Genomic DNA, 17,958 nt, shown 5'->3' with positions numbered 1-17,958 from the left:
AAGCTCCAAAATAATCTCCTTTGACTTCATGTCTCACATCCAGGTCATCCCCTCTTGGCTGCTTTCACGAGCTGGTGTTGAGTGCCTGTGGCTTTTCCAGGTGCACAGCAAAAGCTGTCAGTGGATCTACCATTCTGGGGTCTGCAGGATGGTGGCCCTCTTTTCACAGCACTACTAGGCAGTGGGGACTCTGTGTGGGAGCTCCAACCCAACATTTCCCTTCTGCACTGCCCTAGTAGTGGTTCTTCATGAGGGCTCTGCCCCTGCAGCAAACATCTGCCTGGGCATCCAGTATTTCCACACATCCTCTAAAATCTAGGTGGAAGTTGGCGAACCTCAATTCTTGCCTTCTGTGCACCCACAGGTAAAACAGCATGTGGAAGCCACCAAGGCTTGGGGCTTGCACCCTCTGAAACCATGGCCCCAGTTATACTTTGGCCCTTTTTAGCCAAGGCTGGAGTGGCTGGGAAGCAGGTTACCAAGTGCAGGTTCCTGGACCTGGCCCAAGAAACCATTTATCCCTCCTAGGCCTATGGCTCTGTGATGGGAGGGGCTGCTGTGAAGACTTCTGACATACCCTGGAGATATTTTCCCCATTGGCTTGGTGATTAGCATTTTGCTTCTAGTTATTCATGTAAATTTCTGCTGCTGGATTGAATTTCTCCCCAGAAAATGGGTTTTTCTTTTCTACTGCATCATCAGGCTGCAAATTTTTCAAACTTTTATGCTCTGTTTCCTCTTGAACACTTTGCCATTTAGAAATTTCTTCCACCAGATACCCTAAATCATCTCTCTCAAGTTCAAAGTTCCTCAGACCTCTAGGGCAGGGGCAAAATGCTATCAATCTCTTTGCATTGCAAGAGTGACCTTTAATTCATTTCCCAACAAGTTCCTCATCTCCACCTGAGACCACCTCAGCCTGGACTTCATTGACCACATCACTATCAGTATTTTGGCTAAAGTCATTCAACAAGTCTCTAGGAAGTTCCAAACTTTCCCATATTATCCTATCTTCTTCTGAGTTCTCCAAACTGTTCCAACCTCTGCCTGTTACCCAGTTCCAAAGTTGCTTCCACATTTTCAGGTGTCTTTATAGCAGCACCCCACTCTCTGTGGTACCTGTTCTTATGTTGGTATGAAGGACATACCTGAGACTGGGTAATTTATAAAGGAAAGCGGTTTAATTGACTCACAGTTCCACAGGGCTGGGGAGACCTTAGGAAACTTACAATCATGGCAGAAGGGGAAATAAACATGTCCTTCTCCACATGGTGGCAGCAAGGAGAAGAGCAGAGCGAAAGGGAGAAAGCCTCTTATAAAGCCATCAGATCTCGTGAGAACTCACTGACTATCACAGGAACTTCAGCATGGGGGTAACCACACCCATGATCAATTACTTTCCCCTGGGTCCCTCCTATGATACGTGGAGATGATGGGAACTACAATTCAAGATGAGATTTCAACGGGGACACAGCCAAACCATATCATGTGGTGAAGCTTCAATGTAAATTATATAGTGTTTACGCAGTGTATATTTAGTATACTATAGTATTTATGCTATAATAAATTTATATATATTTATGTACAGCATTTATATATTGATTTATAGATAATTTAGTTGACCATGTTGCAATATCCAGGAGCCAAAGAAATAACATTTATTAGAAGGCACCATATTTTCTTCTCTAAAAGCTCAACTATTCTTTGGATGCTGATGTTCTTCTTTTTAAATTAGTTTTTAAACATATATTTATTTTTGATATACTTACCCAGCAGTGGTGGTGCTGGAACATACGGTAGCTCAATTTTTAGTTTTCTGAGGAACCTCTAAACTGTTCTCTATAGTTGTTATACTAATTTGCATTCCCACTAACAGTGTACTAGCATTCCCTTTTCTCTTCATCATTTCTTGTATTACAATTTGTTATAAATAATACTATGTTATCAATGAGTATGTGATTTTTTTTGAGGTATGTAAACTATATTTTTCTCCTCTTTTTCACCAGAACCTAACATAGTATCCAGAACACAGTGGAACTAATTTCTATTTCTCTAGTTAAAGTAGGGTCTAAATTTCAAAATATAGGAGAGGATTATTTTTCACATACATGTAGCATAAGTTATGGTCTTCAAATGATGATTTTATTTTCTAGTGTAGCTTTGAGAATCTTTCAGAACAGAGGTATAGCAAATTGCGACAAGTATCCTGATAATCATTTAGCATAAAAAACCAGGGAACCAGGAACAAGAATGAAAAGTCCCAGGTCTCTAAGAATTAAGAAAGATGGTAGCAAAGGATGTGAAAATGAGTACAAGAAGAAATGAGGTTCCAGATTATGAAATTCCCTGTAGCTCTTGCAAAGGAGTTTGACTTTTGTACTGTAAGCAATGGATAACATTTCACACAGACTTTTGTTTTAGATGATTAGCCTGCTAGCCGAGTACAGGATACGTTGGTGATAAAGAGGTGGTGATGGTGGTGGAGGTAGAGATGAGGAAAGAGTGGAGAAAGAATAAATGTTAAAAAAATTTAATAATTTAGGCCAGAATTAGAAAAGCCTTAATGAAGAGTGATATTCTGGAGATATTTAATATATAAAGCAAACAGTATTTAGAGAATTTAGTGAGAAATGTTCAGGATGAACTAAAGGAATCTTGGTCAATTTCCCAGATTCCTGTCTATGGTACTTGTGTGGTCTTTTGTGCCACTTCTAATATGAAATGTACAGTATGAAGAACAGATATTGAAGGGGTAGAAAATGAACTAAATTTGGAATGATTACTTTAAATTACTGACATAAAGGGATATTTCACTACTCTAAATCCATAATTAGCATTCTATGAAGAACTTACATTTGATTATCTCATTTGAATTTTATGGAAGCAAGTAATTATTCTCACTTTATGCATAAATAAGCTGAGGATCAGAGAGGATAAGATACTTTACAAGTCACATAGGAAGAAACAGAAATTTGACAGAAACACATGCGTTCTGACTCCAAGTTCTGAGAACTTGTCACTCAGATTCATTCACACAATGTGGAACGGTTTGCATCACAGGTAAAAACCAAAGGGTATTCCTGTTACCTCTAGTAAATGGAAAACTCAATTCACCAGAACATTTATACCACTGAGCATACATTTTGCGCCACCTCCCAAATGCAGTAATGTCTTATAATAACTGCTTTATATCTGCATAAGACAGAATCTTTCTTAGGAAACATGACAAAAATGCTAAGGCACACTGCGGCAGGCATTTTGCTCCCTAAACAGTTATTTTAAAAACTGTATTATTAAACCTACAGATTAGCTAACATGCTGTCAAATCTGTTTATATACAAGGCTGTCACTGTATTTTTCATGTGGAATTCTCTCTGATTTAGAATCCAGAAGGAAATAATTAGAAAATAAAAACTTTCTTTTTCTGAGTTCACTTACCTCTGTTTACCTTTGTGATCTACAGAGCCAGCTGAGAGTCTGTCAAGGGGAGACCCAAAACCAGAGAAACTCCTTTTCTTCTTTGTCTCAATCACATCATTTTCTAGGGACACCAATTCATCAAGAAGCAAGAGTTTTGCTGTCAGGTCAGTGGCTGATTTCTCTTCCCTGACTGTGGGTGTTGACTGCACATCTATGACTCCAGAATCAAAGGCCTATAAGGCAGAGAAAGGCGATTCCATTAATTTAGACAAAGAGACTCCAAGTATGTACATATGCATTTGGCTTTTGCTACTGTTAGCTGACATACTTATCATGTAACATTTTATAATTTTTTTGAGACAAAGTTTTGTGCTTGCTGTCAAGGTTGGGGTGCAATGGCGTGATCTCGGCTCACTGCAATGTCCACTTCCCAGGTTCAAGCAATTCTCCTGCTTCAGCTTCCCAAGTAGCTGGGATTACAGGTGCCTGCCACCATGCCTGGCCAATTTTTTGTATTTTTAGTAGAGATGGGGTTTCACCATGTTGGCCAGGCTGGTCTCAAACTCCTGACCTCAGGTGATCCACCCACCTTGGCCTCCCAAAGTGCTGCGATTACAGGTGTGAGCCACAACACCTGGCCTTAGAATTTCTTATGAAGTTATTTTCCATAGAGAGTGCTAGATCTTTGGGAACTGAAACACATAGAAGAGGGGTATAACGAAGGGAAAAAATAAAACAAGAAAAGAAAAGAAAAACTCCTGGAATGTTTTAAAATTTAGCATATTTACGGATCATTTTTTCAGATTCTGTTTCAGCAACAACTTCATCCTTCCTTATCATTCCCATAGTGCTTTATCTATATATCTCTTTCATCACTGCACTTATTATTTTTTGCCTTGTGCCAGGTTGGTTACAGTATATTTGTATTTGTTATTAGTCAATGACTTTGTCTAATTAGTCTTTCATTTACTTTATTTAATGCTTCATCTCATATTTTGCTCATAGTTAGTATTCAACAAATTTCTGATGAATATTTATTAAATGAATTCCCAACCAAATCTCATTCTATTTTTTTTTTACCATTCATTCATTATTTACTAACTCAAGCCATTACTAATCCAGTGTGTGCTAGGTTCTGCATTGGACATGAAGGATACAAAAATAAAAATTTAGTCTCTGTGTCTAAGCATCTCACCATCTCTATCCCTGTGATTTATTAACAAATACTAGCGTCTGCAATGTGTCTGAGATATCCCAATAACTTTGTGCCCCATGTAAAATTTCTTGTTTGTTTCTTACACATATTGCCACTTTGTACTTCATCCAAATCATAAATGTATAGCTGTCCAGTTTGTGAAGTCTGTCTTTTCCTCTCTGAGGCCCAATGGCAGCATTTCTTAAATGCTCCTATTAACAATCTTGAGTCATTCTGTAGTCCCACAAATACTGCTTTTTTTCTAAGATCGTGAGAATATTCCCATGAGGGAAAAATTTTTTAGCTCTGGGGAATCTCTTCCCTTCCCACTTTTAGTCATTCTTCCATGTGCCAGACTGTTGGTCTTGGTTTTGATTTTTCTTCACTTTCTGTTTTTCTTCTAAGATTATTCCTTCTATTGTCTTTTGATATGGTTTGGCTGTGTTCCCATCCAAAATATCATCTTGAATTGTAATCCTCATACTACCCAAATGTCAAAGGAGAGATCAGGTGGAGGTAATTGAATTATGGGGGCAGTTTCTCTCATGTGGTTCTTGGGATAGTGAGTGAGTTCTCATGAGAGCTGCCGGTTTCATGTGTTTGGCAGTTCCTCCTGCATTCATTCTTCCTGCTGCCTTGTGAAGAAGGTGCCTTGCTTCCCCTTTGCCTTCCACCATGATTGTAAGTTTAACGAGGACTCCCCAGCCATGCAGAACTGTAAGTCAATTAAACTTCTTTCCTTTATAAATAACACACTGTTGGGCAGTTCTTTATAGCAGTATGAAAATGGACTAATACAGTAAATTGTTACCACAGAGAGTGGGGTGTTGCTATAAAGATACCCAAAAATGTGGAAGCAACTTTGGAAATGGGAAATAGGCAGAGGTTGGAACAGTTTGGAGGGCTCAGAAGAAGACAGGAGGACGTGGGAAAGTTTGAAACTTCCTAGACACCTGTCGAATAGTTTTTACCAAAATGCTGATAGTTTTATGGACAATGAAGTCCAGGCTGAGGTGATCTCAGATGCAGATGAGGAAATTGTTGGGAACTGGAGCAAAGGTGACTGTTGCTATGCTTTATCAAAGAGCCTGGCAGCATTTTGCCCTGGCCCTAGAGATCTGTGGAACTTTGAACTTGAGAGAGATGGTTTAGGGTATCTGGCAGAAGAAATTTCTAAGCAGCAAAGCATTCAAAATATGAGCTGGTGCTCTTAAAAGCATTCAGTTTTATGTAATCACAAGGAGATGGCTTGAAATTAGAAGTTATGTTTAAAAGGGAAGCAGAGCAAAAAGTTTGGAAAATTTGCAGCCTGATGATGCAATAGAAATGAAAAACCCATTTTCTGGGGAGAAATTTAATCCAGCAGCAGAAATTTGCATGAGTAACTAGGAGCCAAATGCTAATTGCTAAGACAATGGGGAAAATGTCTCCATGGCATGTCAGATGCCTTCATGGCAGCCCCTCCCATCACAGGCCCAGCGGCCTAGGAGGAAAAAATGGTTTAATAGGCCAGGCCCTGGGCCTTGCTGCTTTATGCAGTCTTGGGACTTGGTGCCTTGCATCCCATCTGTGGCTAAGGGGGCCAACATACAGATAGGGCATTCTTTCAGAGGGTTTAAGCCCCAAGCCTTGGTGGTTTACACTGGTTTACACATGTTTGGGGGCCTGCTGGTACATTGAAGTAAATAATTGAGTTTGGGGAACCTCTGCCTTGATTTCAGAGGATGTATGGAAATACCTGGATGTACAGGCAGAAATTTACTAAAGGGGTGGAGCCCTCATGGAGGACCTCTGCTAGGACAGTGCAGAAGAGAAATGTGGGGTCGGAGCCCTGACACAGAATCCCCACTGTGGTACTGCCCAGTAGAGCTGTGAGAAGTGGGCCACAGTACTCCAGGCCCCAAATTGGATAGCTCCACTGACAGCTTGCACTGTGCATCTAGAAAAGCCACAGACACTCAATGCCAGCCGATGAAAGCTGCTGAGAGTGGGGCTGTACCCTGCAAAGCCTCAGGGGCAGAGCTGCCCAAGACCATGGGAACCTACCTCTTGCATCAGCATGACCTGGATGTGAGACATGGAGTCAAAGGAAATGGTTTTGGAATGATCTCCAAAGGTTTAATAACTGCCCTGTAGGATTTCTGATTTGCATGGGGTCTGTGGCGCCTTTGTTTTGGGCAATTTCTCCCATTTGGAGTGGGTTTATTTGCCCAATATCTGTACCCCCATTGAATCTAGGAAGTAACAAACTTGCTATTGATTTTACAGGCTCACAGGTGGAAGGGACTTGCCTTGTCTCAGATGAAACTTTGGACTTGACTTTTTGGTTAATGATGGAATAAGTTAAGACTTCGGAGGACTGTTGGGAAGGCATGATTGTGTTTTGAAATGTGAGGACCTGAGATTTGGGAGGGGCAAGTGGCAAAATGATATGGTTTGGCTGTGACCCTACCAAAAATCTCATCTTGAATTGTAATCCCCATAATCCCCACATGTCAAAGGAGAGACCAGGTGGAGGTGATTGAATCATGGGGATAATTTCTCCCATGCTGTTCTCATGATAGTGAGTTCTCACAAGATCTGGTGGTTTTATAAATGTTTGGTAATTCAGTCTCCTTCCTGCCACCTTGTGAAGAATATGCCTTTCTTCACCTTCACCTTCTGCCATGATTGTAAGTTTCCTGAGGCATCCCCAGCCATGCAGAACTATAAGTCAATTAAATCTCTTTCCTTTATAAATTACCTAGTCTTGGGCAGTTTTTTGTTGTGTTGTTTTGAGACAAAGTCTCACTCTGTTGCCCAGACTAGAGTCCAGTGATTTGATCTCAGCTCACTGCAACCTCTGCCTCCCAGGTTCAAGTGATTCTCCTGCCTCAGCCTCCTGAGTAGCTGGGATTACGGGTGGTCACCACCACACCCAGCTAATTTTGCATTTTTGGAGTTTCACCATGTTGGACAGGCTTGTTTTGAACTCCTGACCTCAAGTGATCCACCTACCTTGGCCTCCCAAAGTGCTGGGAATACAGCCATGAGCCACCACACCTGACCAAGTAGTTCTTTATAGCAGTATGAAAATGGACTAATACATTTTTCTGTTCTCTTCATTTTCTCCAGTAGAACAAAAGAATAGCATTTTCTAGCCCTTTAATCATTGACTCAAGCAAGTCTCTTTTAAAATACTTGTAGCCTGGTGTACAAACTGAAAGCTATTGAGCCTCCTGTTTCCTTATACAGTCATATGTGCCCTAAGTCTCGTCAGTTCTTGCAGGACAATCTCTCTTCTGGCTGCTATTTTTGATTCCCATCAGTGGTGTTTTTTTGTTGCTGTTTTTTTTTTTTTTTTTTTGAGATGGAGTCTCACTCTGTTAACAGGCTGGTGTGATCTTGGCTCACTGCAACCTCTGCCTCCTAGGTTCAAGTGATTCTCCTGCCTCAGCCTCCCAAGTAGCAGGGACTACAGGCACCCACCACCACGCCCAGCTAATTTTTGGATTTTTAGTAGAGAGAGGGTTCCACCATGTTGGCCAGACTCTTCTCCAACTCTCGACCTCTGATCATCCAAGTGGTGACTTTAAATGAAGTCCTCTTGACTGCTTAGTGTACTCCCTTAATCACCTTACAATTTGCTTTGATACCTCCCATCTCTCTCTTCTCTATTTCACCCATAATACTGTTATAAAGTTAGTTATCCCCAGTATCACTTTTGTCATATAAAAAGAAAATTACAAATCTTTCACAGTTCTTTATACTTATAGCACAAATCCCACAATATGGTTTCAAACTACTCCTGAGATCTTAGCTTCTGTCACTTCCTTATATAATCCTGATAACATAGAAACTGGAGATGGGAAGGATGCAAATGACCAGAAAGAAACCCTAAAGGAGATAAACCTTCAAAGGGTAAAGAATTTTTTATCTTTCAAAGCATCCTCCAAAAATATGCTTTTATTCTTCCAACTAACACACACTAAACAATCGTTTTTTTAAGAAATATCTTTAATCTTAAAAAAAAAAACTTTTAGAAAACTTGTCCTTTAATATAATGCTTTTCAGACTCTCACTTCACGCTATTTAAGAAACACAAAGAACATGTTTCTAATAAGATCAAATAAACTAATTTTTCTCCTTGTGATGCCCTTACATTTCTTTTTCTTTGTACTTTAGTCATAGCACCAAGAAAATATTTGTACTGTAATTAAAAGTTTGAACAAAACTACTCAAATTTTGGCATGCAAACAACTTCAAATTTTACATAAAAGCCCTTCATTCTGACATAACTGATTCAATTAAATATGGCTATAATAATGGATTTTCTCTTAAAGCTTTTTTTGTTTAAGGAATTCAAGTCTTTGTTCTTAAGTTTCTTTCCACGTTTAGATAACTGGCTTGCTCCGACTCCTCTGTGAGGAGAAGATCGTGATTACTGCTCTTTTCATTTCAAGTTCACAACCTTGAATGGCATGTTGGCAATAAAAAGAAGACAATAAAAAACTACCGATTTTCTTGATTTTGTGTTATTTCTCTATTTTATTTTGTGTACATTTTCTTATTGGTAGCTGCACCTCCTTCTTACTCTAGTAGAAATGAAATGTTTACAAAAGAGTCAAAAAATAGGCCGGGCGTGGTGGCTCACGCCTATAATCCCAGCACTTTGGGAGGTTGAGGCAGGCAGATCACGAGGTCAGGAGTTCAAGACCAGCTTGGCCAATATGGTGAAACCCTGTCTCTACTAAAAATACAAAAATTAGCTGGGCGTGGTGGCACACGCCTATAATCCCAGCTACTTGGGAGGCTGAGGCAGGAGAATCGCTTGAACCTGGGAGGTGGAAGTTGCAGTGAGCTGAGATCGCGCCACTGCACTCCAGCCTGGGTGACAGAGTGAGACTCTGTCTCAAAAAAAAAAAAAAAAAAAAGAAAAAGAAACGTTTACAAAAGAATATATATGTAATATATAAATATATACATTATATTTATAAAATATATATTCTATATAAATATATAAGATATGATATATAAATATATAAATTATATTTACATATATGAAATATATTTTTATATATTCTTTTATATACAAACATGTCATTTATAAAGCATGTCAAACATGTATATTTATTTCTGTAAGCTAGTTTCCATTACCTCTGTTGTTGTAACATCTACTGAGAGGACTTTTCCTGAGCTCCACAGTGTCAGTGTCACAGCCAGGATGAAATGTGCACTTGCCAATCTCCAGTCCAGCATCTAAGGGTTACATATGTCATAGTTAGCATTGATTCGTTTGGAATGTAAAGACAAAAAACAGAAGTTCCTAAAAGGACTGTTAGAGGCAAATAGTAAGCCAAATTATTCAGCTTCAGTATATTTGAGTGCATCTCTACAAAACGTAAATAATACTTAATAGAAGCTGTCCATCTCCCAGAACGAATTCTGTCAAGGTTTCTTTTCCATGGAGACCCTGGATTAGGGTTGTACAGCTATAAAAATAATTTAATTCAAAGTGACCCACAATCTGAGAAATGCAGGTAATGTAACTATTTTTTTACTGTCAGACCTAGAGATTACAACATTATATATGTAACTGAGGAGAAATTTGTAACAGTGGTAAGGCATTAGAGCGTAAGTCCTGATTGGTCTGTGGTGAACCAGGGAGACTGTAGTGTCTAAAAATATTTAAATTCAAAATTTCAAAACACCCACCATCCATTAGGAGAATTTCTTTATGTCCTTGTGTCATGTCAGGATTTCATAAGCAAGATTCAAAATTGTTTTTAAAAAACTATGTTTTTATATCAAAATTTAAAAATTACATATTAAATACAATAAAAAATCAAAAGACAAATGACTTAATGGAAGATATATTCAATATATACATGATATGTGTACAATATATACATAAAAGAAAGATCAGCATTTGGAAAATGTAAATGAACCCTTTAAATATAACTTTAAAGATAGACACAAATTAAATAAAAATGGGCCAAAGTTATGAACACACATTTCATAGAAAAGAGGAGAACTGAAGGGACAACACCTTCCACAATAGATACACTTTCTTTAATTCAAATAAAAATAGAAGTAAAATGCCATTTTACACACATTAGATTGGCAAAAAGTTGGTCCACCTTGCAGTGTTAGAATGGTTTTAGGAAAAAAAATTCTGGTGGAGTTGAAAATGAATCTAATCATTTGGAGAAAATTGGGCGCTTTACAAAAAAGTTGAAAATGCTTATCTCTTACCTAGGACACATTTATTTCACTTCTAGGTATGTGTATAGTACTGAGAAGCTGTCAATGTTTATATGCAACATGTATCTGAAAGTTCATAGCCTCATGGTATATAGCAGCCAAAAATTGGAATCAACCTAGTGCCCCATTCAAGAGAAAATAGATTTATTAATTGAGATTTATTCAGACTACTGATTTAAAGTAAATGACTTAAATACATATTTACGTTAAAACAAATAACTTAAATGTATGTTTGTCTGTATGCATGGATTTCAAAAAACAGTTTTGTGGAGAAACGGAAAGTATAGAACAATACATGACATTATACCATTTACTGAAATTGTAAATGCCCAAAGCAATATCATATATTTTGGAATATATACATATAAAATATAAACCAATGGAACTTGATTCATGATTATGATTACCTCTGCAGAGATGAAAAAGTGAGTAAACTTATAGAAAAAACATAAGGGAATCAGTTTTTAATCTATATGTATTTTAAAGCAAATATGTAAAAATCTTACACATGTTAATTCTGGGTAGTGAGCACAAAGAGGTGTTTGACGTTTTAGATTAAAAAGCCACTATCCAGCCAACTGAAGCTCATCTAAGGCCTACATCAGGCTGACCTGCTGCTAGTTTGACTACTGGAAGTTACAAAACTGTAGGTAAAATGGGGCATTGCTCTACTCAGGGAAGATCGTGGAGTATGAGCTAGAACAAAGTAGGCATGAACACAAGCTTTGCGACTTAGTACATGGCAATGGGAAAGCCTTCCAACTTCATCCTTTATGAATGAGAAGTCTCAAGAAACTCTATTTTCTTAAAAAAAAAAGTCATTTGGAAAACCTGCTGGGGGTAAAGAGCAAATGGGTGCTAGAATGGAATCTGTAAGATTGGATTTGAGTCATGTTTTTGCTTTAGTATCAGTGTAACCTTGAATAAGTATCATTTTACCCTACTTAAGCTTCATTTCTACTTTTTGTGAAATGAGAAGTAATTCCCATCTCAAAAAAGCTTTGAGAGGATTGAATCGATTCATGCATACCCCTTCTCATTTACCATTTATAATCTGTAAGTGAAAGAATATGAGGCATCACTAAATATTTCCTTAATAACTACATTTGTTTTGGTGTGACCCAGGATTTTTTTTGACATTTTCTTGAAAAATTGTTACTGTGGCTCTTTCCTTGCCCCCAATGTGTTTGCACAGAGGCAGAGGCTCGGGTGCGTGCCACTGCTAACGCACTGCCGTGAGTTGCCTCCAGTGTTGGAGGCGGGGCCTGGAGGGAGACCACTGGATAATGGAGGCAGATTTTCCCTTTGGTGCTATTCTCTCCTGAGAGTGAGTTATCGCGAGATCTGATTGTTTAAAGTGTAGAGCACCTCTCCTCTCTTTTTCCTCCTGCTCTGGCCATGTGAAGACGTGCCTGCTTCCCCTTTGCTTTCCATCACAATTGTAAGTTTCCTGAGGCCTCCCCAGCCATGCTTCCTGTACGGCCTGTGTAACTGTGAGCCAATTAAACCTCTTTTCTTATAAATTACCCATTCTCAGGTATTTCTTTATAGCAGTGTGAGAATGGACTAATACAGGTAGCTGCCATAAAACTGACAGAGAGGGAAGACCCTGACAAGTGGTTGATTGCAGTTGTGCAGCAGTTAAGGTCTGTGGCAAAGAATTTTAGGCCTAGGATGTCTTCAAAGAGTATTTCAAACGCAAGAAATGGAAAAAAAAAAAAACTTTGGCCCACATTCCTAAAAAAACAACAACAAAAAACAACTTGTCACTATGAAACAGTGTAGATTTTAATAATCAATGTTACATGCTGGTATGTGAACAAATGTTTTATGTAAACAGAATAGTATTTGTATTAACTATGTCGGTTAAGACTTAAAATGGAGATACAATATTTTAGCACTGTCTATAACATTTATTTATCAAATATAATTTTGACATGCAATGTTTAAAATAGTTGTTCATTTTGACACCAATTAATCTATTTCAGAATCTTGTCTCATAACGCTAGTTACTAGAAGCTTCTCCATATTCCGTTCTTTTCTAGAAGGGAGCAATAAATTCTGTGTTCTCTTTTCGCTAACTTGATATTTGAACTGAGATTTTCTGTAAACATAAAAAGCAAAACCAGTAAATCATGACTATGTCTCTAAACTGGGAAAATAACCAATAAGAATGCAATAGTTATCTGATGAAAATACCAACCAAAACCTGTATTAGTGATTACTTTAGGAAGCCAGCCACTTAATTGTATTCTTTTTCTCCTGATTTTGCTGATGTCTCTTTGACTTTACATAAAGGAGGATGTACTAAGAACATAACTGTATTTTTAAAATGATTTCATATTTCCGATATATCTTCTTTATTTATTTATTTTTGTGATGGAGTTTCACTCTGTTGCTCAGGCTGGAGTGCTGTGGTGCAATCTCAGCTCACTGCAACCTCTGCCTCCCAGGTTTAAGCGATTCTCCTGCCTCAGCCTCCTGAGTAGCTGGGATTACAGGTGCCCACCACCACACCCAGCTGATTTTTTGTATTTTTGGTAGAGACAGAGTTTCTCTATGTTGACCAGGCTGCTCTCGAACTCCTGACCTCAGGTGATCCACCTGCCTCAGACTCCCAAAGTGCTGGGATTATAGGCGTGAGCCACCACGTCTGGCCTGATATATCTTTTTAAAAGAAATTGTTGTCCCATTTAATCAAAGACAAACTACAATTCTTTATGTTTTCCTTTCTTGCTTTTTATCATAAAAATAGGTTTCAAATGTGAAAATTGCCCAAATTTATATGTCTTTCCATGTGGATTTCCTTTAACTATTTTTATGTACATTTCACTAACCAGGTTTCTCCTCATCTCTGTAATCTTATAAATGGTACAGGATGATGAGTGTTTACAATATTGATGATTATGTCTGAGGTATATATTTTTGTGCTTGGGTGTATATAGGAAAAAATCATGATGTATCATCTTACAGATAACCACATCCTGATTATTTGGATAAGGAGATGTAAAAATAAATGCTGAGTTTAAATACACACATTTAATGGTTTAAAGCCATGCTTGTAGCCAGTTAACCAAAAGGCCAAGTTCCTAAATATGGCATTTGGTACACTAATGAAAACAAACACCCTGGCACCTGCCATACAAAAGACATTTGATTAACTAGTTGAAACTTGATTGCTACAAAATTAGAAATGGAGGAAATTATAGGGAGGAAAGGAAAAGTCTAAGTTCAGCCCCATTTTCCTATTTTTGTTGATAGTGGATAAATATAGCCCATGATTTAAAATCTCTTAGGCACCATGTATACTCTAGATCACAGAAAGTTCAACGAAAGGGTGTTCATTGACTGCGTGAATGCACCAAAGTAAAGGTGTTTGCATTTTTTTTAGCACATCATTATTTAAAAGTAATTTTTGAGTAATATTTCTCTGGATAGTGTGGAGTTTCAAAAGAAACAGCGACCATGGAATCCGCCGTATAAGAAGATTATCTGTGTACGTTCATTTTTTAGACAATTGGACTATTATGTGTTTTGACGTTTTAAATAATTCTGCTGAATAAACAAATGTCTTATGTTGTATAACATCTTATGCTTTATTTTAAGGACTTTCCACATGTAAGAATTGATTATACCCTGACAGGATCTTTCAAACTGGCTAGAATGATGGTATATGGAATAACGCAGTGAGGTATAAAGTTTTGTCAGGAGGTATAAAGTTTTGTCAGGAGGTATAAAATTTTGTCATTTATGTTTAGGGTATATTGTATATTTTTAAAGAGGTGTTAGAGTTCCAATTCACATTAAAGGCTCTGAAATTCCAGCAATAAAGAAAAACTGGCTTAATTATATTTAAACCAGAGTTTAATAAGAAGCCTGTTAAGATGAAGAAAGATGTTTTTATTATAGGAATCAGTGTTGCAATGAGCTATTTTTATTGTGAAAAAAGTCTCTCAAGTGGGCTGGGGTAGAAAAAAAGAGATTGAAAATCATTTATCTACAAAAGAAAGAGCAAACTTCTATGAGATGTATAAATGTTAGAGATGGTTAGGCTGAAAAAGAGAAGCAATGTAAGCCAGTATCTGATCTCATGCACCTATTAATCAATAAGACTTTTAAACTATCTGCATGTGAAGTCTGGTGTTGACCAAAAAAAAAAAAAAAAAAAAACAACTCAGGTGTAAAGGACATTTCTCTTCAACCTGCAAATTTATGATTAACATCTGGCTTATGGATAGTTGATCCAACAATTAGAAATTCACAAAGGTACTAGGTTTGTGAGTAAATCTTGATATTGTCTAGGAATTTTAAATTATTTACCCTAATACCTTGATTGGAAATACTCAAAATAGACTCCAGTCTCCTTTGAACAAAAATTTAAAATAAAGGACTTAATTAAAGGATTTACAAACTAATTCAACGGCTACATTTTCTTTACTTTCTCTTCTCACCGCGACAGAGCACATACATTTAAGAGATTTAGCAGGATATTTTATAAAGGGGCCTTAGTTCTGACACCATGAAATGACCATGCGTGCCTGCTGACAACACCGCCTAAAATCTTCTCCCATTGAAATAATGGTGTTCTTCCAGGCAAGTCGTGAGTCAGCTTGGCTCATAAGTAAGTCTGTAAAACATAATACGTTCTTCAAGTTACCCTTTACCCACTCCATTAAGTTATAAACACTCAGGAATAATAAATGACAGAGTGACAATAATTTTTTTTATCTTAGAAAAAGGCCTAAAAGGGACAGTGCTTAACACAAAGTCTGCATAGCTCTCTGTAATGGAAAAAAGACCTGATGCAAGAGTCGTGAGACTCAGGCTCTTCATTGCCTCTGTTGCTATTTAGTGACGTGATGTTGGGCAAACACTTTCCTCTACAGACCAACTAAAATGGAGATGGTCTAACTGACCTCTAATGTTGCTTCTGGCTTTTAAAGCTCACTGGTGAAGCTGGCTATTTTCTGGTAAAAGTGCAGACACTTAACATGTAGGTAATGAGAATAGTGCAGATTTAGCTAGGAAAACTGACTGGATGAGTTCCTCAAATCAGCCAAAGTTTATGCAAAAAATTGCATCTAGGCTGTGACAGAAATATTTTCCTCTTTCACTTTCAGTATTTTTAAAATTAGGTATTTCTAGCTGAAAAGAAAGAATCTCCAAATCTTTGATTTTGGGATGTCATTTATGGTAAGACATTCCATTTTTAAGAACATGTTAAGAAAAAACAATGCTACCAATTAAATTGATATGCTTATCAAATGTAAGACTAATTCCAATTTCAGAGATGTTAAATGTGAGGCAAAATTGATGACATATGGTAATATATTTATTTTAAAATGTTTACTTAGGATTTTTTTTTTTTTTTTGAGATGGAGTTTTGCTCTTGTTGCCCAGGCTGGAGTGCAGTGGCACGATCTTGGCTCACTGCAACCTCCGCTTCCCAGGTTCCAGCGAGATTCTCCTGCCTCAGCCTCCTGAGTAGCTGGGATTACAGGCCCTGCCACCGTGTCTGGCTAAGTTTTGTATTTTTACTAGAGACAGGCTTTCGCCATGTTGGCCAGGCTGTTCTCGAACTCCTGACTTCAGGTGATCCACTCGCCTCAGCCTCCCAAAGTGCTGAGATTGCAGGCATGAGCCACTGTGCCAGGCCTTACTTAGGATTTTTTTCTTACTTCTCTTTTTTTTCCTATCATGCATAAGTCAGTATGCTCATTTCCCTACCCTTTCAAAACAAAAATTGTTAGAACTGAGGTTCCAGATGCCATAGAATGCAGTTATATCCTCTCTTTTAAGCTGAGAGAAAGAAAGACTTGTATGATATTTAACTTGGTTATCAGATAGAAATGTTGCAAGTAACATAAATAATATTAATAATTTAAAAATAATTGAGTACTACTCTCCTGCATTTTGAATTAACAGTCTGTCAAGACAAAATAATCATTTGAATATTTTCTCAGTAATCATGATGTAAAATTGGTGAAGACAAAATATGAATTTTTGATAATAAGAATTTTCAGATCTCTACAACCTCCACCAGCATCACAAATGTGTGGGATATTAGTGAAGGTTTTATATACATATATATATATATATATATATATATATATAATTTTTTTTTTTTTACCTGACGTGACTCCAAAAATTCTCTGTCAATGAAAGAATAAATATTCAAAAAAAATTCAAAACTCTTTCAGACAATATACAGATATTCAGCATTATGCTGGGGAAAAACTCAGGCTCAGACTTGAAGGATAGGAATAAGAGATTTAGCTGTGCTCCTTAATGGGCTAATGATCTTGAACAAGACTCTTAAATATTCAAAACTGTCTAATGAAACTGATTTTCTTCACAAAATGTAAGTTATTTAACTTTAGTTAATCTTAATTTACAAACAGCACAAATTATGGAATTGGCTTAGAGTTCAAATAGAGAAATAAGCCTTTTAAGTTTATATTTAATATTGTTTCCTAAAAATATATGAGGATATAAATTTATCTGTGAGAAAACTACACCATTTTAATTTGTATTTTATTATAACTAAAAACTTTACAATGGAAACAAAATAGTATGTAGAAACACTTTGTAACCTATAAGATAATTTGAAAATATTATGTTTTAAAACATAATTTAAAAAATTGTTTTGAAGTGATTGTTATGAAGCTGAAGGCAGATGTTTGAAGCCAAATTTTTTCTACGAACACAAAATTTACACCCAACAGTCACTTAGGGAACTTAGAGCCATTCATAGGGACAATCTGCAAAATTTATATTGAAAAAACCAAAAGGATAAATTATAGTTTGTCATTATATAGGTAATCTCGATACTTCAATAAGTAACAATATTTGAACAAAGTTTTAAAGAAGGTTTTTCTAGCTTTCTTTGATTAGGGAAGCACCCAGGTGATTGAGAGACTTACCTGCTGGAAAGCAAAGATTGGGACCTCCAGCCATTGCGGTCTCTTTTTTTATTGAAACTGCGATTCCAGTCTCTGATGAATTTTGCCTCACAAACCAGATAACTGAGTGTGGCTGTGTCACTTAGAAGCTTAGAAATGGGTAAGAAGTTTGGGATCATCATAAACTCAAATTTGAGA

The 17,958-nt window shown here is 37.1% G+C and overlaps 1 protein-coding gene across 1 annotated transcript in view; it reads right to left on the bottom strand.

Annotated features, from left to right (window-relative positions):
* Positions 1 to 17,958, bottom strand: part of OSTN (osteocrin) — a 66,714-nt gene that overhangs the window by 43,202 nt on the left and 5,554 nt on the right. Inside the window, exons 2-3 of the mRNA XM_001144666.6 lie at positions 9,752 to 9,853; positions 3,439 to 3,653 (exon numbers count right to left, since the gene is read on the bottom strand). Coding sequence (XP_001144666.3) covers positions 3,439 to 3,653; positions 9,752 to 9,853 — 317 coding nt within the window. The remainder of the gene's footprint in view (positions 1 to 3,438; positions 3,654 to 9,751; positions 9,854 to 17,958) is intronic.

The sequence above is a fragment of the Pan troglodytes genome, chromosome 2, assembly GCF_028858775.2.
Source record: "Pan troglodytes isolate AG18354 chromosome 2, NHGRI_mPanTro3-v2.0_pri, whole genome shotgun sequence".
In the NCBI taxonomy this organism is placed as follows: Eukaryota; Metazoa; Chordata; class Mammalia; order Primates; family Hominidae; genus Pan; species Pan troglodytes.
This window is presented reverse-complemented; position numbering and strand designations above follow the sequence as displayed.